This window comes from Aegilops tauschii, chromosome 3 (assembly GCF_002575655.3).
Source record: "Aegilops tauschii subsp. strangulata cultivar AL8/78 chromosome 3, Aet v6.0, whole genome shotgun sequence".
In the NCBI taxonomy this organism is placed as follows: Eukaryota; Viridiplantae; Streptophyta; class Magnoliopsida; order Poales; family Poaceae; genus Aegilops; species Aegilops tauschii.
Window position 1 is genome coordinate 161,441,358 of NC_053037.3, and position 27,248 is coordinate 161,468,605.

General features: G+C 48.7%; 2 protein-coding genes across 2 annotated transcripts; both read right to left on the reverse strand.

The window, feature by feature from the left end:
• Positions 1–10,275: 10,275 nt before the first annotated feature.
• Positions 10,276–10,848, reverse strand: LOC141042797 (uncharacterized). The gene has a single exon (XM_073511692.1). It carries the CDS (start codon positions 10,846–10,848, stop codon positions 10,276–10,278), a length of 573 nt encoding a protein of 190 aa, XP_073367793.1.
• A 9,403-nt stretch (positions 10,849–20,251) lies between these two features.
• On the reverse strand, positions 20,252–21,139 carry LOC109739525 (uncharacterized). The gene has a single exon (XM_020298610.3). It carries the CDS (start codon positions 21,058–21,060, stop codon positions 20,674–20,676), a length of 387 nt encoding a protein of 128 aa, XP_020154199.1. The 5' UTR covers positions 21,061–21,139; the 3' UTR covers positions 20,252–20,673.
• Between the last annotated feature and the right edge of the window lie 6,109 nt (positions 21,140–27,248).

A 27,248-nucleotide genomic window follows, 5' to 3' on the forward strand; every position in this document is an offset into this window, starting at 1 on the left:
AGATCTTGATGCTCAATGTTCAAGTAGCTTAATCCAGGTTTTCCATTAAAAACACTTTTCAAATAACCCTGGATGCTTTCCAGAAATTCTACATCATTTCTTATCAACAATATGTTAACAACATATACTCATCAAAAATTCTATAGTGCTCCCACTCACTTCTTTGGAAATACAAGTTTCTCATGAACCTTGTATAAACCCAAAATCTTTGATCATCTCATCAAAGCGTTCATTCCAACTCCGAGATGCTTACTCCAATCCTTAGAAGGATTGCTGGAGCTTTGCATACTTGTTAGCATCTTTTAGGATTGACAAAACCTTCTGGTTGTATCACATACAACCTTTCCTCAAGAAAATCGTCGAGGAAACAATGTTTTGACATCCTATCTGCAAGATTTCATAAATAATGCAGTAACTGCTAATATAATTCTAACAGACTCTTAGCATCTCTACGAGTGAGAAAGTCTCATCGCAGTCAACTCCTTGAACTTGCCGAAAAACATCTTAACGACAAGTCGAGCTTTCTTAATGGTGACACTTACCATCATTGTGTGTCTTCCCTTTAAAATCCATCTGTACCCAACAGCCTTACGACCATCAAGTAGTTCTTTCAAAGTCTATACTTTGTTTTCATACATGGATCCTCTCGGATTTTATGGCCTCAAGCCATTCGTCGGAATCCGGGCCCACCATCGCTTCTCCATAGCTCGTAGGTTCATTGTTGTCTAGCAACATGACTTCCAAGACATGATTACGTACCACTCTGAAGTAGTACGCATCCTTGTCGTCCTATGAGGTTTGGTAGTGACTTGATCTGAAGTTTCATGATCACTATCATAAGCTTCCACTTCAATTGGTGTAGGTGCCACAGGAACAACTTCCTGTGCCCTGCTACACATTAGTTGAAGTGACGGTTCAATGACCTAATCAAGTCTCCACCATCCTCCCACTCAATTCTTTCGAGAGAAACTTTTCCTCGAGAAAGGACCCGTTTCTAGAAACAATCACTTTTGCTTCCAGATCTGAAATAGGAGGTATACCCAACTGTTTTGGGTATTCTATGAAGATGCATTTATCCGCTTTGGGTTCGAGCTTATCAACCTGAAACTTTTTCACATAAGCGTCGCAGCCCCAAACTTTTAAGAGACGACAGCTTAGGTTTCTCTAAACCATAGTTCATACGGTGTCGTCTCAACGGAATTGCGTGGTGCCCTATTTAAAGTGAATGTGGTTGTCTCTAATGCCTAACCCATAAACGATCGTTGTAATTCGATAAGAGACATCATGGTATGCACCATATCCAATAGGGTGCAGTTATGATGTTCGGACACACCATCACAATATGGTGTTCCAGGCGGTATTAGTCGTGAAACAATTTCCACAATTTCTTAATTGTGTGCCAAACTCGTAACTCAGATATTCATCTCTATGATCATATCACATACATTTTATCCTCTTGTCACGACGATCTTCAACTTCACTCTGAAATTACTTGAACCTTTCAATAATTCAGACTTGTGTTTCATCAAGTAAATATTCTCAGCATCTACTCAAATCATCTGTGAAGTAAGAACATAATGATATCCACTGCGTGCCTCAGCACTCATTGGACTGCACACATCAAATGTATTACTTCCAACAAGTTGCTCTCTTGTTCCATCTTACTGAAAACGAGGCCTTTCAGTCATCTTGCCCATGTGGTATGATTTGCATGCCTCAAGTGATTCAAAATCAAGTGAGTCCAAATGATCCATCTGTATGGACTTTCTTCATGTATATATACTAATAGACATGGTTCGCATGTCTCAATCTTTTCAAAAACGAGTGAGTCCAAAGATCCATCAACATGGAGCTTCTTCATGCGTTTTATACCAATATGACTCAAGTGGCAGTGCCACAAGTATGTGGTACTATCATTACTATCTTGTATCTTTTGGCATGAACATGTGTATCACTACGATCGAGATTCAATAAACCATTCATTTTAGGTGCAAGACCATTGAAGGTATTATTCAAATAGACAGAGTAACCATTATTCTCCTTTAATGAATAACCGTATTGCGATAAACATAATCCAATCATGTCTATGCTCAACGCAAACACCAAATAACAATTATTCAGGTTTAACCCCAATCTCGATGGTAGAGGGAGCATGCGATGCTTGATCACATCAACCTTGGAAACACTTCCAACACATATCGTCATCTCACCTTTAGCTAGTCTCCGTTTATTCCGCAGCTTTTATTTCGAGTTACTAACACTTAGCAACCGAACCGGTATCTAATACCCTGGTGCTACTAGGAGTACTAGTAAAGTACACATTAATATAATGTATATCCAATATACTTCTGTCGACCTTGCCAGCCTTCTCATCTATGAAGTATCTAGGGTAGTTCTGCTTCAGTGACCGTTCCCCTCATTTCAGAAGCACTTAGTCTCGGGTTTGGGTTCAACCTTGGGTTTCTTCACTAGAGCAGCAACTGATTTGCCGTTTCATGAAGTATCCCTTCTTGCCCTTGCCCTTCTAGAAACTAGTGGTTTTACTAACCATCAACAATTGATGCTCCTACTTGATTTCTACTTTCGCGGTGTCAAACATTGCGAGTTGCTCAAGGATCATCATGTCTATCCCTGATATGTTATAGTTCATCACGAAGCTCTAATAGCTTGGTGGCAGTGACTATGGAGAACCATCACTATCTCATCTGGAAGATTAACTCCCACTCAATTCAAGTGATTGTAGTACTCAGACAATCTGAGCACATGCTCAACGATTGAGCTTTTCTCCCTTAGTTTGCAGGCTTAAGAAACTTGTCAGAGGTCTCATACCTCTTGACGTGGGCACTAGTCTGAAATCCCAATTTCAGTCTTTGGAACATCTCATATGTTCTGCGACGTTCCAAAACCGTCTTTGGTGCCACAATTTTAAGCCGTTCAACATTACGCACTGAACTATCACGTAGTCATCAAAACGTGTATGTCAGATGTTCGCAACATCCACAAACGACGCTCGAGGTTCAGCACACCGAGCGGTGCATTAAGGACATAAGCCTTCTGTGCAGCAGTGAGGACAATCCTCAGTTTACAGACCCAGTCCGCATAATTGCTACTATCAACTTTCAACTAAATTTTCTCTAGGAACATATCTTAGTAGAACTAAAGCGTAAGCTACGACATTATTTGCAAATACCTTTTGACTATGTTCATGATAATTAAGTTCATCTGATTATTTAATGAACTCCCACTTAGATAGACATCCCTCTAGTCATCTAAGTGATACATGATCCGAATCGACTAGGTCGTGTCCGATCATCACGTGAGACGGACTAGTCATCATCGGTGAACATCTCCATGTTGATCGTATCTACTATACGACTCATGTTCGACCTTTCGGTCTCTTGTGTTCCGAGGCCATGTCTGTACATGCTAGGCTCGTCAAGTCAACCTAAGTGTTTTGCTTGTGTTCCGAGGCCATGGCTGTACATGCTAGGCTCGTCAACACCCGTTGTATGCGAACGTTAGAATCTATCACACCCGATCATCACGTGGTGCTTCGAAACAACGAACCTTCGCAACGGTGCACAGTTAGGGGGAACACATCTCTTGAAATTTTAGTGAGGGATCATCTTATTTATGCTACCATCGTTCTAAGCAAATAAGATGTAAAGATGACAAACATCACATGCAAATCATAAAGTGACATGATATGGCCAATATCATCTTGCGCCTTTGATCTCCATCTTCGAGGCGCGGCATGACCACCTTCGTCACCGGCATGACACCATGATCTCCATCATCGTGTCTTCATGAAGTTGTCTCGCCAACTATTACTTCTACTACTATGGCTAATGGTTAGCAATAAATTAAAGTAATTACATGGCGTTTTTCATTGACACGCAGGTCATATAATAAATTAAGACAACTCCTATGGCTCCTGCCGGTTGTCATACTCATCGACATGCAAGTCCTGATTCCTATTACAAGAACATGATCAATCTCATACATCACATATATAATTCATCACATCCTTTTGGCCATATCACATCACATAGCATACCCTGCAAAAACAAGTTAGACGTCCTTTAATTGTTGTTGCATGTTTTACGTGGCTGCTATGGGTTTCTAGCAAGAACGTTTCTTACCTACGCAAAAGCCACAACGGTGATATGCCAATTGCTATTTACCCTTCATAAGGACCCTCTTCATCGAATCCGATCCGACTAAAGTGGGAGAGACAGACACCCGCTAGCCACCTTATGCATCAAGTGCATGTCAATCGGTGGAACCTGTCTCACGTAAGAGTACGTGTAAGGTCGGTCCGGGCCGCTTCATCCCACAATGCCGCCGAATCAAGATAAGACTAGTAACGGTAAGCAAATTGAACAAATCATCGCCCACAACTAATTTGTGTTCTACTCGTGCATAGAATCTACGCATAGACCTGGCTCACGATGCCACTGTTGGGGAACGTAGCAGAAATTCAAAAAATTTCCTACGTGTCACCAAGATGAATCTAGGAGATGCTAGCGACGAGAGGGGAGGAGTGCATCTACATACCCTTGTAGATCGCGAGCGGAAGCGTTCAAGAGAACGGGGTTGATGGAGTCGTACTCGTCGTGATCCAAATCACCGATGATCCTAGCGCCGAACGGACGGCACCTCCGCGTTCAACACACGTACGGAGCGGGGACGTCTCCTCCTTCTTGATCCAGAAAGGGGGGAGGAGAAGTTGATGGAGATCCAGCAGCACGACGGCGTGGTGGTGGAAGTAGCGGGATTCCAACAGGGCTTCGCCAAGCGCTGCGGGAGGAGGGAGATGTGTCACGGGAGGGAGAGAGGCGCCAGGGCTTGGGGTGCTGCTCCCATGCGCCGCCCCACTATATATATAGGGGTGGAGGGGGCTGGTTTCTTGCCCTCCAAGTCCATTGGGGCGTTGGCAAAGGTGGGGGAAAGAAATCCCATCATTTCCCTTCCCCACCGATTGTTATCCCCCTTTTTTAGGGATCTTGATCTTATCCCTTCGGGATATGATCTTATTCCTTCTAAGGTGGGATCTTGGTGCGCCTTGACCAGGGGTGTGGGGCCTTGCCCCCACTACCCACGTTCATGTGGGTCCCCCCATGCAGGTGGGCCCCACTTCGGAACCTTCTAGAACCTTCCCGGTACAATACCGAAAAATCCCGAACATTTTCCGGTGGCCAAAATAGGACTTCCCATATATAAATCTTTACCTCCGGACCATTCCGGAACTCCTCGTGACGTCCGAGATCTCATCCGGGACTCCGAACAACTTTCGGTTAACCACATACTAATATCTCTACAACTCTAGCGTCACCGAACCTTAAGTGTGTAGACCCTACGGGTTCGGGAGACATGTAGACATGACCGAGACATTTCTCCTTTCAATAACCAACAGCGGGATCTGGATACCCATGTTGGCTCCCACATGTTCCACGATGATCTCATCGTATGAACCACGATGTCGAGGATTCAATCAATCCCGTATACAATTCCCTTTGTCAATCGGTACGTTACTTGCCCGAGATTCGATCGTCGGTATCCCAATACCTTGTTCAATCTCGTTACCGGCAAGTCACTTTACTCGTACCGTAATGCATGATCCCGTGACCAAACACTTGGTCACATTGAGCTCATTATGATGATGCATTACCGAGTGGGCCCAGAGATACCTCTCCGTCATACGGAGTGACAAATCCCAGTCTCGATTCGTGCCAACCCAACAGACACTTTCGGAGATACCTGTAGCGCACCTTTATAGCCACCAGTTATGTTGTGACGTTTGGTACACCCAAAGCATTCCTACGGCATCTGGGAGTTGCACAATCTCATGGTCTAAGGAAATGATACTTGACATTAGAGAAGCTCTAGCAAATGAACTACACGATCTTGTGCTATGCTTAGGATTGGGTCTTGTCCATCACATCATTCTCCTAATGATGTGATCTCGTTATCAATTACATCCAATGTCCATGGTGAGGAAACCATAACCATCTATTGATCAACGAGCTAGTCAACTAGAGGCTTACTAGGGACATGTTGTGGTCTATGTATTCACACATGTATTACGGTTTCCAGTTAATACAATCATAGCATGAACAATAGACAATTATCATGAACAAGGAAATACAATAATAACCATTTTATTATTGCCTCTAGGGCATATTTCCAACAGCATGGTATCATCATTTCATCCACATAGCATGTGCAAGAAAGTTGAGACGGTCCCGGCAAAAACTGGATGCACTTCGTGTACAAAACGGACAATCTCTTTCAAAGTATCAGGATTTCATACGAAAACTCGTCTGTTCCAAAGGGATTTCATTTTTTAAAACTTATTTGAACTCCTCACTTTTTGTGTGTTCAAAATGCACCATTCAAAGCCACATCATCATTTTTCAATCCTTTCTGACTTCATTTGTTATTTTTCATGCATTTACTAATTATTTTGAGCTATAAGACCCTAAAATTGAAAAGCATTTCAAATGAACTCTGAAAAGGTTGAAAGTTGGCATGGTATCATCATTTCATCCACATAGCATGTGCAAGAAAGTTGAGAGGGTCCCGGCAAAAACTGGATGCACTTCGTGTACAAAACGGACAATCTCTTTCAAAGTATCAGGATTTCATACGGAAACTCGTCTGTTACAAAGGGATTTCCTTTTTTAAAACTTATTTGAACTCCTCACTTTTTGTGTGTTCAAAATGCACCATTCAAAGCCACATCATCATTTTTCAATCCTTTCTGACTTCATTTGTTATTTTTCATGCATTTACTAATTATTTTGAGCTATAAGACCCTAAAATTGAAAAGCATTTCAAATGAACTCTGAAAAGGTTGAAAGTTGGCATGGTATCATCATTTCATCCACATAGCATGTGCAAGAAAGTTGAGAGGGTCCCGGCAAAAACTGGATGCACTTCGTGTACAAAACGGACAATCTCTTTCAAAGTATCAGGATTTCATACGGAAACTCGTCTGTTACAAAGGGATTTCATTTTTTAAAACTTATTTGAACTCCTGACTTTTTGTGTGTTCAAAATGCACCATTCAAAGCCACATCATCATTTTTCAATCCTTTCTGACTTTATTTGTTATTTTTCATGCATTTACTAATTATTTTGAGCTATAAGACCCTAAAATTGAAAAGCATTTCAAATGAACTCTGAAAAGGTTGAAAGTTGGCATGGTATCATCATTTCATCCACATAGCATGTGCAAGAAAGTTGAGAGGGTCCCGGCAAAAACTGGATGCACTTCGTGTACAAAACGGACAATCTCTTTCAAAGTATCAGGATTTCATACGGAAACTCGTCTGTTACAAAGGGATTTCATTTTTTAAAACTTATTTGAACTCCTGACTTTTTGTGTGTTCAAAATGCACCATTCAAAGCCACATCATCATTTTTCAATCCTTTCTGACTTCATTCGTTATTTTTCATGCATTTACTAATTATTTTGAGCTATAAGACCCTAAAATTGAAAAGCATTTCAAATGAACTCTGAAAAGGTTGAAAGTTAGCATGGTATCATCATTTCATCCACATAGCATGTGCAAGAAAGTTGAGAGGGTCCCGGCAAAAACTGGATGCACTTCATGTACAAAACGGACAATCTCTTTCAAAGTATGAGGATTTCATACGGAAACTCGTCTGTTACAAAGGGATTTCATTTTTTTAAACTTATTTGAACTCCTGACTTTTTGTGTGTTCAAAATGCACCATTCAAAGCAGAGACTGATTTTGAATGGTGCATATTCAACACACAAAAAGTCTGTAAGGATCGCCAACCCCAACATAAAAAATGAGCATAGACGCGCCTATAGAGAAAATTCAACCTAAATTCATAATAAATTTCTATGAATTTCAGAGAAACTCACTATGAATTTAGGTCAAATTCCCTGTATAAGGGCATCTATTTTCATTTTGAGAGGAGCTCAACAAGGCAGAGAGGGACAGGCTTATAAACCGGTGTGAGCGCCCTTCGGTTGGCGAGGTGGGACTAAACTCTGGTCGCAACGAGGACCAACCCTTTAGTCCCTGTTTGTGGCACAAACCAGGACTAATGGTCATGGGCCAGGGGCGAGGCGCATTGGTCCCGGTTCGTGCGTTGAACCGGGACCAAAAGGTCCAGACGAACCGGGACCAGTGGCCCACGTGGCTCGGCCGGCCCCCTGGGCTCACGAACCGGGACTAATGCACCCCATGGGTCCCGGTTCGTGCGGAACCGGGACTAATGGGCTGGGCTGGCCCGAACGAAAGCCCTGTTTTCTACTAGTGAAGCCCCTCAGAGGATTACTTTCCATAGTGACAAGTGACAGTAAATTTTAGCACACTACATAAATTTTTCCTTACCAAATTTCACCTACCAAAGGCGCTTCACTCCCCGACAACGGCGCCAGAAAAGAGTCTTGATGACCCACAAGTATAGGGGATCTATCGTAGTCCTTTCGATAAGTAAGAGTGTCGAACCCAACGAGGAGCAGAAGGAAATCATAAGCGGTTTTCAGCAAGGTATTCTCTGCAAGCACTGAAATAATAGGTAACAGATAGTTTTGTGGTAAGATAATTTGTAACGAGCAAAAAGTAACAAAAGTAAATAAAGTGCAGCAAGGTGGCCCGATCCTTTTTGTAGCCAAGGACAAGCCTGGGCAAACTCTTATATAGAGAAAAGCGCTCCCGAGGACACATGGGAATTATCGTCAAGCTAGTTTTCATCACGTTCATATGATTCGCGTTCGGTACTTTGATAATTTGATATGTGGGTGGACCGGTGCTTGGGTGCTGCCCTTACTTGGACAAGCATCCCACTTATGATTAACCCCTATTGCAAGCATCCGCAACTACAAAAGAAGTATTAAGGTAAACCTAACCATAGCATGAAACATATGGATCCAAATCAGCCCTTACGAAGCAACGCATAAACTAGGGTTTAAGCTTCTGTCACTCTAGCAACCCATCATCTACTTATTACTTCCCAATTCCTTCCTCTAGGCCCAAATAATGGTGAAGTGTCATGTAGTCGACGTTCACATAACACCACTAGAGGAGAGACAACATACATCTCATCAAAATATCGAACGAATACCAAATTCACATGACTACTAATAGCAAGACTTCTCCCATGTCCTCATGAACAAACGTAACTACTCACAAAGCATATTCATGTTCATAATCAGAGGGGTATTAATATGCATAAAGGATCTGAACATATGATATTCCACCAAATAAACCAACTAGCATCAACTACAAGGAGTAATCAACACTACTAGCAACCTACAGGTACCAATCCCAGACTTAGAGACAAGAATTGGATACAAGAGATGAACTAGGGTTTGAGAGGAGATGGTGCTGGTGAAGATGTTGATGGAGATTGGCCCTCTCCCGATGAGAGGAGCGTTGGTGATGACGATGGCGATGATTTCCCCCTCCCGGAGGGAAGTAACCCTGGCAGAACAGCTCCGCTGGAGCCCTAGATTGGTTCCGCCAAGGTTCCGCCTCGTGGCGGCGGAGTCTCATCCTGAAAGCTTGCTTGTGATTTTTCTTCGGACGAAAGACTTCATATAGTAGAAGATGGGCACCGGAGGGCCAACAGGGGGCCCACGAGGCAGGGCGGCGCGCCCAGGGGGGTAGGGCGCGCCCCCCACCCTCGTAGCCAGGGTGTGGGCCCCCTCTGGTATTTCTTCCGCTCAGTATTTTTTATTATTTCCAAAAATAACTTTCGTGGAGTTTCAGGACTTTTGGAGTTGTGCAGAATAGGTCTCTAATATTTGCTCCTTTTCCGGCCCAGAATTCCAGCTGCCGGCATTCTCCCTCCTTATGTAAACCTTGTAAAATGAGAGAGAATAGGCATAAGTATTGTGACATAATGTGTAATAACAACCCATAATGCAATAAATATCGATATAAAAGCATGATCCAAAATGGACATATCAGGGCGCGCCTGCCCCCCTGGGGCGCGCCTGCGTGCCTCGTGGCCCCCTCGGGCATCATCTCGCGATGATTCCACTTCCCAAAATTCATAAATATTCCAAAAAAATCTCCGTCAGTTTTTATTCCGTTTGGACTCCGTTTGGTATGGGTTTTCTGCGAAACGAAAAACATGCAACAAACAGGAACTGGCACTGGGCACTGGATCAATATGTTAGTCCCAAAAATAGTATAAAAAGTTGCCAAAAGTATATGGAAGTTGTATAATATTGGCATGGAACAATCAAAAATTATAGATACGACGGAGACGTATCACCAAGCCCCTAACTAAACTTGCCCGGTGGGCCTCCTACGGGCATAAGTCAGCCCGGTCATAACATCTCTCCCCGCCTGCGCAAACAGCTCGTCCTCGAGCTGAAAGTCTGGATAGTGTTGGCGGAACTCATCACGTTGCTCACAAGTGGCCTCCTCCGCCGGAAGTCCAGTCCACTGAATCAGCACGTACCACACGCCGCGACGGAGCTGGGCCTGCAACACCTTCTCCGATCCCGGAAGGATGCGTCCGTCGAAGGTCGGAGGGAGCGCTAGTGGGGCCGCAGGTGGTTCCCCACGGTAAGGCTTCAGCAGCCCCACATGGAAGACGTCGTGGATGCAGGCGCCAGCAGGAAGCTGAAGGCGGTAAGCCACCTTCCCGATGTGCTCCAAGGCAGCAAAGGGCCCCGCGTAACGAGGGCCCAGCTTGCGCTTCGCGCGTGGGTCCAGTGACTGCGTAGAGCGGTGAAGAAGACATAGCCACACCCAATCACCCACCGCGTACTCCGCCTCGCGATGGTGGTCGTCGTAGTAGTGTTTGGCCAGCTGCTGGGCCTGAAGGAGGCGTTGTCGAACTTCGGCCAACATGTCGTCACGGCGCCGCAGAAGCTCACCGGCCACCTCCGTCCGAGCCGTCGTCGGATCCACCGGAATGATGGGCGGTGGCGGCCGGCCATAGACCACCTCAAAAGGAGTGGCGCGCAGGGCAGAGTGGTAGGAGGTGTTGTAGCAGTACTCCGCCCATGAGAGCCAGTCCACCCAAGTGCGAGGACGATCACTTGTCACACAACGCAATTACATGGCAATCACCTTGTTGACAACCTCGGACTGGCCGTCCGTCTGAGGATGAAATGCTGTGCTCAGGCGGAGTTTCACGCCCGCCAACTGGAAGAGATCGCGCCAAACATGTCCGGTGAACACCGGGTCCCGATCGCTGACGACTGAAGAGGGAAACCCGTGGAGACGAACAATACCGTCGAAGAAGGCGCGGGCCACGGAGGCAGCAGTGTAGGGATGACTGAGCGCAATGAAGTGAGCATACTTGGAGAAGCGGTCGACCACCGTGAGAATGACCGATTTGCCACCCACCTTGGGGAGGCCCTCGATGAAGTCGAGGGAGATATCCGCCCAGACCTGAGACGGCACCTCCAAGGGCTGGAGTAGACCAGACGGCCGTAGTGTCTCCGTCTTGTTGCGCTGGCATGTCACACAAGACCGAACCCAGTAACGGACCAGGGTCCGCTCCCCAGGGATGTAGAAGTCGGTGCGGAGACGATGGAGAGTTTTCTGCACACCCTCATGGCCTGCCGAGTGGGCCAGCAGCAGCACCTGGTGACGGAGATCATCATGCGCCGGCACAAAGACCCGGCGCCCATGGAGTAGCAGGCCGTCGGTGAAGCGCCAAGCCTCCTCCAGCTCACCCGCCGCCAGCTGCTACTGAAGAAGGAGGGCGTTGGCCACGGTCGCCGTGGCTCGGCAAATGTCGGTGAAGAGGCCGAAAGTCAGCCCAGAGCGGATGCACAGTACGCCACCCTCGGAGTCACCGATGGTGGAGTCGAGGTCGGCGTCGCGGCGAGACAAGGCGTCGGCCACGGTATTAAGACGACCCGGGCTATACTCGACGGAGAAGTCGAAGCCGAAGAGCTTGCTGATCCACTGGTGCTACGGCACGGTCGAGAGCCTCTGGTCCAGCAAGAACTTGAGACTGTAGTGTTCCGTGCGAATCCGGAAAGACCGGCCCCACAGATAGGGCCACTAGAGGCGCACTGCCTGCACCAAGCCAATGAGCTCCCGCTCGTACGTCGCGAGCTTAAGATGGCGCAGAGCAAAAGGCCCGCTGAAGAAGGCGAGAGGGCCATCACCCTGATGAAGCACGGCGCCGAACCCCGCACCCGAGGCGTCACAGTCCACCATGAATGGGCGGTCAAAGTCCGGCATCTGAAGAACGGGGCCCGTCGTGAGGGCCCCCTTGAGGGCCTCAAATGCCGCCGTCGCCTCGTCGTCCCATGCGAAGGCGTCGCGGTGCAGCAAACGCGTGAGTGGCGATGCGATGAGGCCGAACTCCCGGATAAACTTCCGGTAGTATCCCGCGAGGCCGAGAAAACCGCGAAGAGCCCGCGGTGAGTGCGGCGTCGGCCAGGCTGCGACGGCCACCCTTGTCGGCATCCATAGCAACCCCGTCGGCCGAGATGACGTGGCTGAGGTAGGCGACTGAAGGCGTCCCGAACGAGCACTTCGAGCGCTTAAGATGAAGATGGTGCGCCCGAAGCTCGTTGAAGACGATGCCGACGTGCTGGAGGTGCTCCGCCCATGAGGCGTTGTAGATAAGAATGTCATCAAAGAAAACGAGCACAAACCGACGTAAGTAGGGCCGGAGGACGTCGTTCATCAGAGCCTGGAAGGTCACCGGGGCGTTGGAGAGGCCAAAAGGCATCACCAAGAACTCGAAGTGGCCGTGGTGAGTCCGAAACGCCGTCTTGGCGATGTCGTCCGGGTGCATGCGCAACTGGTGGTACCCCGACCGGAGATCAAGCTTGGTGAAGAAGCGCGCCCCATGTAGCTCATCCAGGAGCTCATCGACCACCGGAATAGGAAACTTGTTCTTGAGTGTGACAGCATTAAGGGCGCGGTAGTCCATGCAGAAGCGCCACGTGTCGTACGACTTGCGGACGAGGAGAACCGGCGTGGTAAACGGCGACGTGGAGATCCGAATGATGCCCGCGGCGAGCATGAGTGCACACTGTCGCTCCAACTCGTCCTTCTGCAGCTGGGGATAGCGGTAAGGACGCACTACCACCGGTGCGGAGCCCGGCAGGAGATGGATATGGTGATCATAAGCCCGGGCGGGCGGAAGGCCCTGCGGCTCGGTGAAGAGGTCACCGTGCTGCTGCAGAAGGTGCTCCAATAGTGGGTGCTCGGCCTCGGAGGTAGCCGCGGCCAGCTGAAGCTGCGGCATCGCCGGTGCGGCGCCCCCAACGCCATCCCATCGTATGCGGCGGCCAAGCCGCCAGAAGGTCATCGTCAGAGCGTCGAAGTCCCAAAGGATGGGACCAAGGGTCCGCATGAAGTCGACGCCAAGGATGAAGTCGAAGCAGCCAAAGTCGATGCCCACACATGTGATGGAGAAGTGTTCGTCGCTGATGGTGATGGGTACGTCATGTGCGAGGCCATGACATCGGAGGCGATCGTTGTTGGCCACCGTGACCCGAAGTTGCTCCCCGCCCATCGGCTGAAGCGCTAAGCGACGCATGGTAGCCTCGGGCAGGAAGTTATGGGTGGAGCCTGTATCCACCAAGGCCACCAAGCGCTCGCCGTGGATTATCACCGGCAAGAGCATGGTCCGCTCGTCGCGGATGCCAGCGAGCGCGTGCAGAGAGACCACGAGGGCCGTCGCTGGGGCAGCCGCGGGTGCGCCCTCAGCAGCCGTTGGGGGCGGTAGGGCATCGGCCCCGTCGGCCAGGACGTCCTCCTCGATGAAGTCGACCGTCTCCAAGTAGAAGAGGCGCGGCAGACATGGCTCGGTGTATAGGGCTCATCATAGTTAAAGCAGAGGCCCTGGCGTCGCCGCTCCATGTACTCCGCCGGAGAGAGACGACGGAAGGGTCGCGTCGTGGCTGGGGTAGTAGTCGCCAGTGCGGCCGGAGGTGGCCGGCCCGGCGCAGGGAACTGTCGGGCGGCCTGCCGACCTCCTCGGGCCGGGGCGGCCGGCTGCATGGCCTGGGCGCGAGCCTCGAAGGCGCGGGCATAATACATGGCTGTCTGGAGATCCTGAGGGCCGTGAAGCTCCACGTCCACGCGAATGTGATCCGGAAGGCCACCAAAAAAGAGGTCGGCTCGCTACTGCGCCGTCATGCCCGACGCATGGCATGCCAGGGCCTGGAAGCGGTCGGCGAAGTCCTGCACCGTAGAGGTGAAGGGAAGGCGCCCGAGCTCCGCCAGGCGGCTCCCGTGAACCGGAGGTCCAAAGCGAAGGAGGCAGAGCTCACGGAAGCGCTCCCAAGGGGGCATGGTGCCCTCGTCCTGCTCGAGAGCGTAATACCACGTTTGTGCCACGCCGCGGAGGTGGTAAGAGGCGAGCCAGGTATGCTCCGATGCGAGGGTGCGCTGCCCGCGAAAGAACTGGTCGCACTGGTTGAGCCAGTTGAGGGGGTCCTCCATGCCGTCATATGTGGCGAAGTCGATCTTGGCGAACCGCGGCGGCGCCTGGGTCAGAATGCCGTGTCAAACTAGCTCCGAGGTGCGGAGTAGCGAGGCGGGTGGCGCCTGGTCGGAGTACTCCGGGTAGGGACCCGCGGAGCTGGATGGCCCGCCGAACTGCGGAAATGGGGTCGGCTGCTCCGGAGCCGTGGTGTAGACCGGCGATGGCGAAGACCCAGCCGCCCAAGCTGGTAGGGGCGACGGGGAGGGCGGGAACCGGACCTGATGGATCGGAAGTCCGGCCGGCGACGACGCCCCCGAGCTGGGCAACGGTGGCGCCAGTGGTTGCAGCGTCGGCTGTGGCGGGTGGGCGGACGCGTCGGTGGCCGCGGGGGATGACAGCTGCAGATGTCATAGGGGGGCCGCAGCGGGCGGTGGCGGCAGATGCCACAGAGGAGCCGCGGCCGGAGTGGTCCTGCCGGGGTGCCCCGCCTGGAGCGGTAGCAGCGGCAACCCGGTGCAGGCCGGCGCGCCCTGGGCCGGCCACGGCAGCGCTGGGGGACCCCACCTGAAACGGGAGCAGCAGCTGCCCGCTGTATGCATGCGCGCCCTGGGACGGCCACGACGGCGTGGGGTGGCCGTAGGCGGCGATCGGCGTAGCCGGTGGGGGTGCGTACGGCCCGACCATATGCTGGTGGTACTGGTTCAGATGGAGTCCCTGGACGGCCGTCACGAGATCTTGCAAGGTATTGGTGGCCTGTTCCAGCGTGAAGACGGCGGTCGGCGGCGGCGCGGAAGTGATGGGGGCCAGCGGCGGTGAGGAGCCCGCGGTGGTGATCGGGCCCGGCAGCGTGGGGGCCCCGGCGGTGGTCATCGGGGCGGACGTCATCAGGGCGGTGGTCATCGGCGCGGAGGTGACGACGGGCAGCGGCGGCGATGGCGTTGAAGAAGACATGATCGAACCCAAGTCTCTGGATACCAAATTGGTAGAACCAGGGGTCCTACCGGACCGGATCCTGAGATTGTAGGGGAAGACCGGAGGTGGTTGGGGGCGAGAGCGCGGCTTCCGGCGCGCGGGCGCCGCCGCGAGCTCGAGGGAGGGAGGCGGCGGCTGAGAGCGGGGGCGGCTAGGGTTAGGGTCCGGTTCCTCTGGGAGCCGGGCAATAATATTATTCTTATTGCTTAATCTCAAAAATAGTCTTACAGCTAGTATATATAACCACGATGCGGAAAATAAGATAACTTATGGGCCAAGCCCCTAACTAAACTTGCCCGGTGGGTCTCCTACGGGCATAAGTCAGCCCGGTCATAACACACTCTCATTCCAGTCAAATAGATACAAGGTTCAGATAGATGCAATGTTTAGACTTGCTCCAACTTATCAAATGACAATGACAAATGCAGTACTGTTTGCTGGATGGTGGTTACATTTATCTCTGTTTTCTGTAGGATTAAATTGTTCACTCATCATTGCGACATGATATGATATCTGAAATTGTAGTGTGCCGGAGGTAGAGACGAAGAAGGGCATGTCAAGGGTGTCCTATGGAATCAGAGATTTCTTCTGAAGCAAATTACAATTGTTTAGAGTTTGATGAAGAAAACTACATATTTATTCAGTGACAAAAATATGATCTCATATTGCAAAGGTATTGATCAGAGTGCGGTTTTGGCCACTAAGTTTTGATTTGTTTATTGTTACAATTGACTTAATTCGTTCATCGGATTATATACTGATATATCTCTAGCTAATAGTAACAGGTGCAATGGAATGGAGTTGTGTGTGGGCATCAGGTAAGATTGCTTTGGTGGGATTTACTATCTGAACCACCTTCGAATGGGAAGAGCGCATGCATGGGAGAGGGTGTACGGGCTTAATAAATAATTATAGGCCATTATGTATGAACTTCGAGAGGAAAATTTTGCATGTCGAGAGCAAGCAGTCTGAGAAGCTTCTATTTGCTAATAGTAAGATAATGCATTTGCCTAATGAGCTTGATCTATTGGCGAAATGGCTATCCCGTAGTCGGTAAAGATAGCGTGCAGTTAGTTCTGAGTCTATATATTCCCTTTTCCCTGATTTATATTTTACTACTTGTGCTAAAAACGTGAGAGACTGAACACCTTGCTTTGGGTGTGTGTTAGTGTTAATTTGTTTTTTGCCAATACTTGGTCCTAAAGGGCATGGCAATCACTTACGCTGTTGTTACTGCACTAATGTTACTACTTACTACTCCCTCCGTCCCATAATATAAAAGCGTTTTTTACACTACATTAGTGTCAAAAACGCTCTTATATTGTGGGACGGAGGGGGTACAACATTACATGCCTCATTGGAATTTGGAATTCTTGGTAAAAGTGACGGGACAAGTAAATCCTTGTGAACCAACTATATTATTATTTAATCATCTATATGAATGCTAATTGAATCGTTTTACTTACGCAGTGTGAAAAGTTGTGGAACAAAGCTACAACTCTGACTAGCCTAAGGGGCTGAACTAGAAGCACCAAAACACTTTTATGCTCTAGAACTTATGGGGGAACATGACCAAGAGGTCTTGCTGCAGTGCAGCAGATCATGAGTTAACACCCATCATTACTCTTTGTGTTACCACTCATCAAAAGATAATAAATTTTCTCTGTTCAAAATCTATCATTATATTTAGTCCTCGATCATATAGAAAATAAGTCATCTTGGCAGAGTTAAATTGGTATCAAGCATCACATGAAGGAAGCATGTAACTTCATCGCAACAATGAGCATTGCTTACAAATTAATTTGTTGGCCCGTGGCAACGCACGGGCAGTCAACTAGTTAGCCTTAGTTAATCACAAATGGCGGTCGTACTACGTGTGGTCTGCATCATTCTCCACAGATTTTAACTGCGTCATTATTTACGTACTGCATCTTTGACTTTTTAGTGGTAGTAACATAGCACATTCCAAGAAAAAATTGCTTATGTGGCATGGAGTTAATGAGGAAATAGATGCTTGTGGTAACATAATATGTTACTGTAACATAACACACCCCGAGGTAAAATGAGTCTATATCTCAATCAATGAAGACTTGTATATTACCATCCATATGTTACTACCCATTATGAAGGTAGTAACATAGACTAGTTACTCACCACTATGACCAGCCTTATTGATTCAGCCATGGACTTATTGCGTTAGTAAAGCTGATGTGTGAAGATTAGTTGTTTGACAACGCAGCTGTGGAAAAACACTATTCCCTTCGTGCGGAAATACTTGCCATCAAAATGAATAAAAATGGATGTATCTAGACGTATTTTAGTTCTAGATACATCTCTTTTTTATCCAGTTTGATAACAAGTATTTTCGAACGAAGAGAGTACGTTTCAAGAGGTGGGGCCGGGGGGAGCCAAGCCAGGCATGCGGTGGCTTTATGACATAATTAGGACCAAACACCAAGGACAGAGGAGCTAGGGAATCATTTGACTTTGAAGTACGAGTGTTGCTACACGTACGAACAAATTCATCTGAAGTTGTGTACGATAATCTGGGCTTGTGGGCCATATCAGATTGAATCAAGCGTCTCTCTTGTCATACAGAATCGGATGAGAAAAGATCGTATGTAAGGCAATTCCGTTGAAGTACACCGAGGCATGCTTTGAGCTGTTACATTAAAAATGGCCTAAACCAGCTTTAGATTGTGATTTTACAGCTGCTCTAAAATAGATGTTTGTTTCAGCTTCAATTTTTCCCGGTCCACAGCTGCCTTCCAAAGCGGAAACAAAGGGGGCCGATATATGCTAGCTGGAGGAGTAGCTGCCCGTCACATGCATGGGTCGTGTAGCTAGCTCGTTTCTTTGTACTACATTCCACAAGCCAGATTCGCACGAGGTTTGATTAATAGCCGGTCGTTCGTTACACGCTACGCTCGAGAAGCAGCATGCGCCCTGGTCGATGTACCTATTGCTTCTGCACGCGCCAATGCATGCATGGTAAAGCGTGTCACAGGTCAATTCGGGGACCCATCTAGGCCATTCTAGGCCATCGCACGTAAGTATTTCTCTTAGTTCTGTCTCAACACTTCTTTTTTTATCAAATCAGGGTACAGAAGTTAGGAGTACTGCGCACGCGTAGATTACACCGACTTGCATTATTGCAGAAAATCCCAAACTCATGTCCAGGCAGCTAATATAGCATTATTCTTTGTTGCACTTTCATTTATTCACCTTGAGTAGCAAACTAGACAAGAAATAAAAAAATAGCGTCTTCCTACTATCCCCCCCCCCCCCCCCCCCCCCCCTTCATTCAATAAAAATAAAGGTACCCACAAAAAGAACAGTGTGAGGAATGATAATAAGCACAAAATAGCAAAACGTAAAGTGGAGAAGGAAAGATGGAAGTGTCAGGTCAACGATTACTAATAGGTCGGTTGTTTGCAAAGCATGGCAATCACGTACTTGAAAGTATATATATTGCATAACTTGGCAGCAAAAAAGCGTTTTGCATGACTTTTTTCCTACAACAGCAAAATTCGGCCATTTGTTTTGTTTTGCATTGCTTATGTGTGTGATGTGTTTAGGCCACTCAAGCGTGCAGCAATCCACTCGGTTGATAGTGTCTCCTTTCTGGTTTTAATGCTCATGTGTATATCTAGAACGATAATTCGACCAATATAATACAAATTGCAATTGTATCATTAGAAAATATAGTATTTGAAGTTTCTAATGGTATATTTTTTGTGATATATAACTCGTGTTACGTTGGTAAAATTATCGATGTAGAGATAACTATGGGCCTTTTAAACTGGAAAAGAAGACAATATGAACAAGCTGAAATTAGATTGGATGGAATATTGAAACGTCTTTATAACAAACCAATGCATGTAAGTATTCAGTAATCACTAGCCCAAATTTGCATGGATAATGATAGTGTAAGTGATCTTTCATGTGCTAAGTCTACCGACTTTTCAGTGTAGCAGCAAAAGTGAGATAAGGTTGTAATTTCCATTTTTGTAAATTTATGTCCACAATATTGAAAAAATAGAAGGTTTCGAGCGGGAGACAAAGATTGGAGGCAAATAAGGACCTCAAAATGAACAAACAAACAAATAAACAAAACCATTCGGTAAATCTAATAAATAGAAGAAGTGAGGAATGCGCGGGTGTTTCATCAGAAGAGTGCTCCACCGACGGTACTACTCGCCAATATCAAGAAGGAGGCCACGCTTTGGGTAACTGCGGGTGCTAGAAAGTTGGGATACTTGATGACGGGTGTGTAGTTGGTTACCTTTTTTTTGGTTGTTACGGCGCTGTCTGTGTTGTAACACGACCATATACTCTATTCCTCTTATAATGAATGAGGCAAATCTTTTGCCTCTCTTAAAAAAAAGAATATTGCGGGTGCATGTTTCTTAAAATAAAGTTCAGGATACACCTATGCTAAAACCCTGATTTTTTTGCTCTAGCCAAGATGATAAACTCTACAGTTTCTTGAAAAAATCCTCAAGAAAAGATTGGAAATCCTGTGATCATAGTAAACTGTACTTAGGAAATTACTAGTGTCAGATTTGGCTGCTGTGTTCTCGCAAAAAAAAAAAAGATTTGGCTGCTATGGATACTGGACAGACACGTCACGTACTAATGCAAAGAATGTAGGCCACATGCAAATGAGTTGATTAAGTTGACCATGGGAGGCATCTACGTTAAGTACTTTCCCGTTTGTACGCATCCTAGGTCCTAAGTAAGACCAGTTCTATGAATTGGCAGTTTGCAAGCAGTCGTACAAATTAAGCGAATGGCATGTACAGATGCCTACTAGTCTATACAAGAAAAAACTAGATTTTTCAAACTTGATAAATTCATCAGAATCGATTGTTAAATCAAATAAACATTCATTGAAAATGTTTCCATTATTCGGTATACATAAAAAGGAATCCATATATACATATGTATTGATCGAGCTAAGGGTACCCCAAAAATGATATATATGCTGTATAACACATTACAACATTATTCACTTTATTAATACCACGTGACAACTTTGTATTTATAGTATGTAGTCCAACAAATAAAACACGTAAATCATGAGACGAACAGAGAGACGTATAAATCATTTGTACCCTTTTTTTTGTATACATATGATCGAGGAGATCAACAATCGAAATACCTTAAACAATTTGGACTTCTTAAGATGCACTCACGTAGTATATACGTACTGCCGATTTTATTTCTTGGTGGGTGCAGAACTGTATATGCGTGGCCGCCGATCACACGCACGCATGGCGGGCATGGCCGGATCGGCATCACCCCGCGTAGTCGCACATGCCGAACTCGCACTTGACGGACTTGGCGCACTGGTTGGAGCACTCGCCGCAGTTCTTCTTGTCCTTGAGGAGGTCGACGCACTTGCCGTCGCAGCAGGTGTCCCCGTACTTGCACTTCCTGTTGCAGTTGCCGCAGTGCTCCACGCTTGACAGCGTGTTGGTGCAGGTGCCCTTGCAGCACGTGTTCCCGGGGCTCCCGGGCTCCAGGCACACCGACGGGGGCTTCCTGACGCAGTCGTAGTAGGACAGCGGCGGCGGGGTCTTGTCCGCGAGGAAGCGGCTTTTCCGGAGCGTGGGAGGCGCCGCGTGGGCGACGGCGATGAGGGCGAGGGCCAGCGCCATGAGAAGCATGGTGGTTCTCCCCATGGTGGTGGGGTGGCGCTGGAGGGAGAGAGCTTAGGGTCGTGGCAGTGCGCTGCTGATGGCTTGTGGCTCGGCAGGTGGCTCTATGAGGAAGGAAATGGGGGTTGTAGGGAGGGAGGGGCCGTGCTTATACTATGGGCTAGACGGCCATGGCGAAAGTCAAAGGCGCATCGGCGCATGCATATGCCTGCCCATGGTTGATTTGCACGGCAAAAGCCTGGAGTGCAGGGAGGGAGTGTGCGCACCAAGGCTGTGGCCTGCAAGCTAGCTAGCCAGCCGGCTCCTGGTTGATTTCTTCTCTGCCCCTCGTCCAACTTTAACATGATTCATGCTTGCGATGGTGATCTTGTGCGTGCGTACGTACGTCTTGCCGCCTTTGCAGGCGGGGGAGGAATATTCTCGGCAATTGGCTGCCTGGTCATTCACACTCATGAAGATTTGACACGTCTGCCAGATTTGCGCAGGGGTTGACTATCTGCAGTAATAAAATCGTGGCGCTTTTAGGATTACACGTACTGCTGCTGCGACTTGCGTCCGTTGATCAAACTCCTAGCAGCTCCCTCCAGGGGCACTTTGTCGGCGTTGCGAGCACAAGGAAACTGTTTCTAATGTCTGCAGGCATGTTACTTCGGTATGCAACGCACGGCAAATGGGTCTAGAAGCACGAAATCAGTTTTCAAGCATTGTTGATTCGGTTTGAAAGATACAGTAAGTAATCGTTAGTTTTCCATCTCATCTATGGTTCAGCATGACATATGTACTGATAATGTAGTCCACATTCAGACAGGTTTACAACTCCCCTGGCTTCGGATTCCCTTCAGGTTTGATCTAAAAAAAAGACATGTTATTAATTAGAGGAAGGAATTAGATGAAGCCTTAAATGGCTTGTACTGCAGGTTGACTCTACTTTGTCAGTAGGAGAAGTTGATGCTACTGTCCGTGTGATGATTGGGGTATAATCCCTGCAACAGCAACAGAAGCATCACTGCCTTTTCTGAGAAAGGGGAGAGAACGAGCAGTACACATTAAAAAAGGCATGTTGCAGACTAAGCTTCAAAATGCTCTTTTCGTACTTCAAAATATACCGAACAGTATCCTGAGCTCAGCAGTAGGAGAAACAGAGCATGATGTGCTCTATGACATTATGAACTGAACTGAGAAAATTTCTTCATCGACCGTGCAATCCAAAGTTACAGTATGTAGCTTGTTTTTTCCGAAGATAACGCTGAGGTTGGATTTATTTTTGAAACTGAGGCAAAAGCTTTACCTTTTTCATTAAGAAAAAGATAGTTGCCCAGTTAATTGATGAAAAACGGGACGAAAACTAATACAATCAGGGCCAAGCCCACACTAAACTCAAGTAGGCAACAAGGACACCGCGGATGCACCTCTCAACAAGCCAATACACAAAACCTCATGGGAACTACTCCCTAAATAAAGAACACCAAGAAAGAAACATATAGTGGCGACTAACATCATTACACGCCTGCATGGAGAGGCGAGGCTACTTGTCGGTGTTGTGAATGCGGATTATATTCCAGACTTCGTACCATGGACTTATGATGGGATGTCTTATGATCTCGATATTGTGGTTGAGGAGGTTCAGCAGGCAAATAATAATTCTGGGACTACTGATGGTGGAGATGGTAGTGGTGATGGTGGTGGCGACCATGGGATGGAGGGCAATCCCGGCGACCACAGTGGAAAGGACAAACCGGCCAGAAAACCCACACAGTCGACTGAGCCGAGCACTGGCAAGGGGGCGGCGCCCCTATCCACTCCGGCGGCATCTCTCCGGTTCGGTTCGTTTCAGGCGGGGTCCGCACCGAGCCGTCTTTGGGGTGACCGCGTGGAGAAAGAGGACTCTGATGATGATATTCCAGCACAGGTGGTAGTGGTGGAGGAGCACCGACAGATGGTGGATGAGGTCTCACCGCAGCTGACGCCGCATCGCCGCCCAGCCACTCCCGTTGAGATGGAGGTGTCTATGGCGGTGGTGGCAGTGAGGGATGACCGACGGCGACCACTCCCTCTCCTACAGGGGAGAGTTCTAGACATACATCTCGCTCTCCGTCGCCACGTCCGATTAGCTCGACACAGGTGGTGTCCAGGTCAGGCAGTGATGATAGCAGATCGGCGGGGATCAGTGCTTCGGACGTCGCGGTTAATGGTACCGCAGTGGAGCAACCCGGGAGGTCAGTGTTGTCGGTGTCAAAATCGGCGGATCTCGGGTAGGGGGTCCCGAACTGTGCGTCTAAGGTCGATGGTTACAGGAGACAGGGGACACGATGTTTACCTAGGTTCGGGCCCTCTCTATGGAGGTAATACCCTACTTCCTGCTTGATTGATCTTGATGAATATGAGTGTTACAAGAGCTGATCTACCACGAGATCGTAATGGCTAAACCCTAGAAGTCTAGTCTGTATGACTATGGTAATGAGTATATGCTTTCCGGACTACACCCTCCAGTTTATATAGACACCGAGGGGATCTAGGGTTACATAGAGTCGGCTACATAAGAAGGAATCTTCATAGTTGATCGCCAAGCTTGCCTTCCACGCCAAGGAGAGTCCAACCCGGACACGGGTACAGTCTTCGGCCTTCATGTCTTCACAGCCCACCAGTCCGGCCCATTGTTAATAGGGCGGACGCCCGAGGACCCCCTAGTCCAGGACTCCCGCAGTAGCCCCTGAACCTGGCTTCAATGACGAGGAGTCCGGCGCGCAGATTGTCTTCGGCATTGCAAGGCGGGTTCCCCTTTCCGAACTCCAAGATAGTCTTGAGATGTAATGATTGTGTCCGGACCTGTATACACAACTGCAGAGGATATAATATTTCACGAGTCCAATCCGTTGACAACTTTTTGGCAATATGACATGACGCCTGCTCGGCCATTATTTTCGAACCGTTGGCTAGCCCGCCGTCCCACGTCTCGAGACGTGCTTTTATTGGCATGTCTTATCCCAGCGGAGATCGTGTCTCCCTTTCTTAAGGGATTCTTATCAACCCAGACGTGGGTAACCCAACCGTCGCTTGGGTACAACTCCTAGGGAATAGGCAAGTTTTGAAGCCCAGGAGGAGACGTTCGATATTTGCGGCCTTTATATAGGGGTACAGACCCGTCTTTTTCTTTCACGCTTGGTTCTTCCTCAACCCCTTCAACCCCGAGTTCCAACACCCGGGCTTCAGTTGCCACAGGCTCCAATCATGTCTGGATCCAACCGTCAAGGCCGGTGGGTGGCCTCTTCTGTCACGGAGGGAGATATTGCAAAGCTTCGGGCGGTGAGGTATCTGACCGCGGAAATCCTTCATCGGCTTCCTGCTGAGGGGCGGGTTATTCCCAGCCCCACATCCGGCGAGAGGGTCGTGTTCGTGTCCCACTTCCTCCGCGGGTTAGGGTTTGCACTTAATCCCTTCGTCCGAGGGCTTATGTTCTATTATGGGCTAGATTTTTAGATCTGGCCCCGGACTCTATTCTTCTTATCTCGGCGTTTATCGTAACGTGTGAAACCTCCGAACTCCTCCGCACTTCGGCTTGTGGCTCAAGACCTTCGATGTAAAGCCACAAGTGATAGAGGGGGAGCAGGCAGAGTGCGGTGGTGCCATGGTGAGCAAGCTTGCTAGTGCTGTTTGGCTGAAAGGATCTTTTGCCAAATCTTCCGACTTATGGCAGCAGGGGTGGTTCTACATCACCGAGCCCCGTGGCTCCAAGTGGGCAGCCGCCCGAATTTTGATCCAGCCCCCCGATTCAGCTCGCATCGTGGATAAATAAGGGGTTGGACTGGGGATCAACGGATGAGGTGCGGACTTTGCAAAGTCACATCCGAAGCCTCATTGAGAGGGACATCAATGTCGTCAATGTGGTTCAAGTAATGCTAGTCCGCCGGACCCTGCCGTGCCAGCGACGGCCTCTCCGCATGTGGGAGTTCAATCCAGAAGGGCCGCGGACTCTTCAGCACTTCTTCGGCACTATGCACAAAGGACTGTGGAGATTATTTTTTGGGAAACGAAAGCGATGGCCGGACACCACCGAAGATATCGGCCTAGACTGCAACCATCCGGACACCCCGGTAAGTACCCGCTCGCCGGACACCTTATAATCGGATACCCAGTGGCAAGGCACTGACCGAATCATCCTTTTTCAGGGCTGGATAAAGAAAGTGGAACGGATTAGGTGTCCGGCTCCCCTTCCCGAAGACTCAGCTAGTCCTATGTTATCAAGTATGCTGGCCTCAGCACCATACCGGGCGCCGGCAAGCGAGGGTAAAGAGGAGAGTGAGAAGACCCGAGACGACCTTTGTTCCGGAGGTAAGTCGGATACTGAGTCCGGAGAAATCGATCGTTCCTCGCCTGAAGACAGAGGCGAAAGAGGACCTAGCATCCCTTCTCCAAGCAGGAGGAAAAGGGCCGCCTCCACAGGTTGGGAGGGGCGGTCTCCCAAGAGGGGCATGATGCCACCGTCGAGTGGTTTGGGTTTGGAAAGCGACGCCGTTGAACAGCTCCAACATGGGGACAAGCCCTCGACCAAACCGTAAGTGAATCCGGGGTGCTTTGATAGCGCCTCGCTCCTTCGCCGTTACCGAAGATATACGTAACGTGTCCGTGCATTTTTACAGGTCAGCACAGATTTTTCCGGGGCAATCCTCTTCTTCGGGAAGTCTCCTCCCAGAGATAATGGAAAGTGAGACGCCTCCCCCAATCTCATCGCCCAATAAGGCGGACGACTCCAAAGTGTCATCGCGGAGGGTTTTTCTTGCTGAACAAGCTATGCAGGGGATGAAAGAGGCAGTACCCGAAGGTGGATCTCCGACCGTCTGGGATTCTGGGGCCAATAATAAAGGCCTCGGACTATCTGGCTTGCATCCGACGATGATTCCGGAGACGGGTGAGCAAATTCCTTCAAAGGATGACTGTGCTCCTAGAGCGGCTTCCGGAGACCCAGCGGCTCCGGGCATATTACGGGACATGTTGCGAAATGCATCTGTCTCTGGGGAACAGCGTACCTTGATGGGTACAGTGGTTGAGAAAATTTTGTCCGCGAAGAGCGGATTAAATGAAGCCTTCATGAGCCTGCTGAAGGGCTTCGAGGTTTGTGATATAATGTTTTCAGCTATGTTTTATTTGCAAAGATGCGCCTGTGTATAGGTAGTAGCCCCTAAGACTCGGGTTGGCTTCCGCTGGGAAGCAAACGGAGGATCGAAAAGGATCATTTGAGGACTAACCTGATGAACTTGAACACAGGCCGCTTCCCCCTTGGCCACTTCCCGGACTATGGAAATTGCCGAGCTGCAGCGGAAGATTGATGTGGCAGGGGATGATCTTGCATTGATCAATATGCATCTTAACGAGTCGCAAGGTATGTATTCGGGGCAACCCCCATACATTTTTGCGGTATAAGCATGATGCTAAAATCTATATGCTGGAATATGCATGGCTGCAGATGGTGCTGCCGCCGTTGAAGGTCTTCTAGCGGAACTGGCTCGGGCCAAGGAGCAGGCCCGGTGTAGCAATGCGGCTGCCGAAAAGGCATCGGCTGAGTTAAAAGCCGAACAAGCTGCGCCAAGACGAGGAGAAGATATCCACGATGGCGCTTGAACTGAAAAATGCTACTGGCCGCTGCGAATTTCTGGAGAAGGATAATAAAGCCATAACGGCTGAACTGAACAAGGCCTTACAAGAGGCGAGAGAAGGGCGGTCGGAATCCAGAGCAGCCCGTGAGGAAATCCGGCAAACTGGGGAGATTGCGGCTGGGAAACTCTTTCTGCTACAGACTAAGTTCGGCGATCCGAACTATGCTCAGCTTGACCGAGTGTGGAGTTCTCCGGACTAGTTTTTAGACTTGCCGAAGAGTTCTTCCGACGCGGCCCAGTATTATCAAGCGCGAGAGGGGTGCGCAATGGAGAAGCTTTTCTGGTCACAGTTTGGCGCATCAAAGCGCCCTCTGTTGCTGAATGAACAAATGTCCCAATGGGCCGAGCTTCATAGGATATCCGGCGCTGCCATGAAGAACGTCATAATCCGGTTGTGGCCAACCGAGCCTGTTCCGAATAGCTACTTCGGTTTGGTGCAAAGGCTTGTTGACACGGTGCCGCGTATCGACGCTGTGAAGTGGTCGACGTGCATTGAGGGTGCACGGATGGCTTTTTCCCGAGTCAAGACATTCTAGGGGAAGATGAAGGCCATCGATGTTG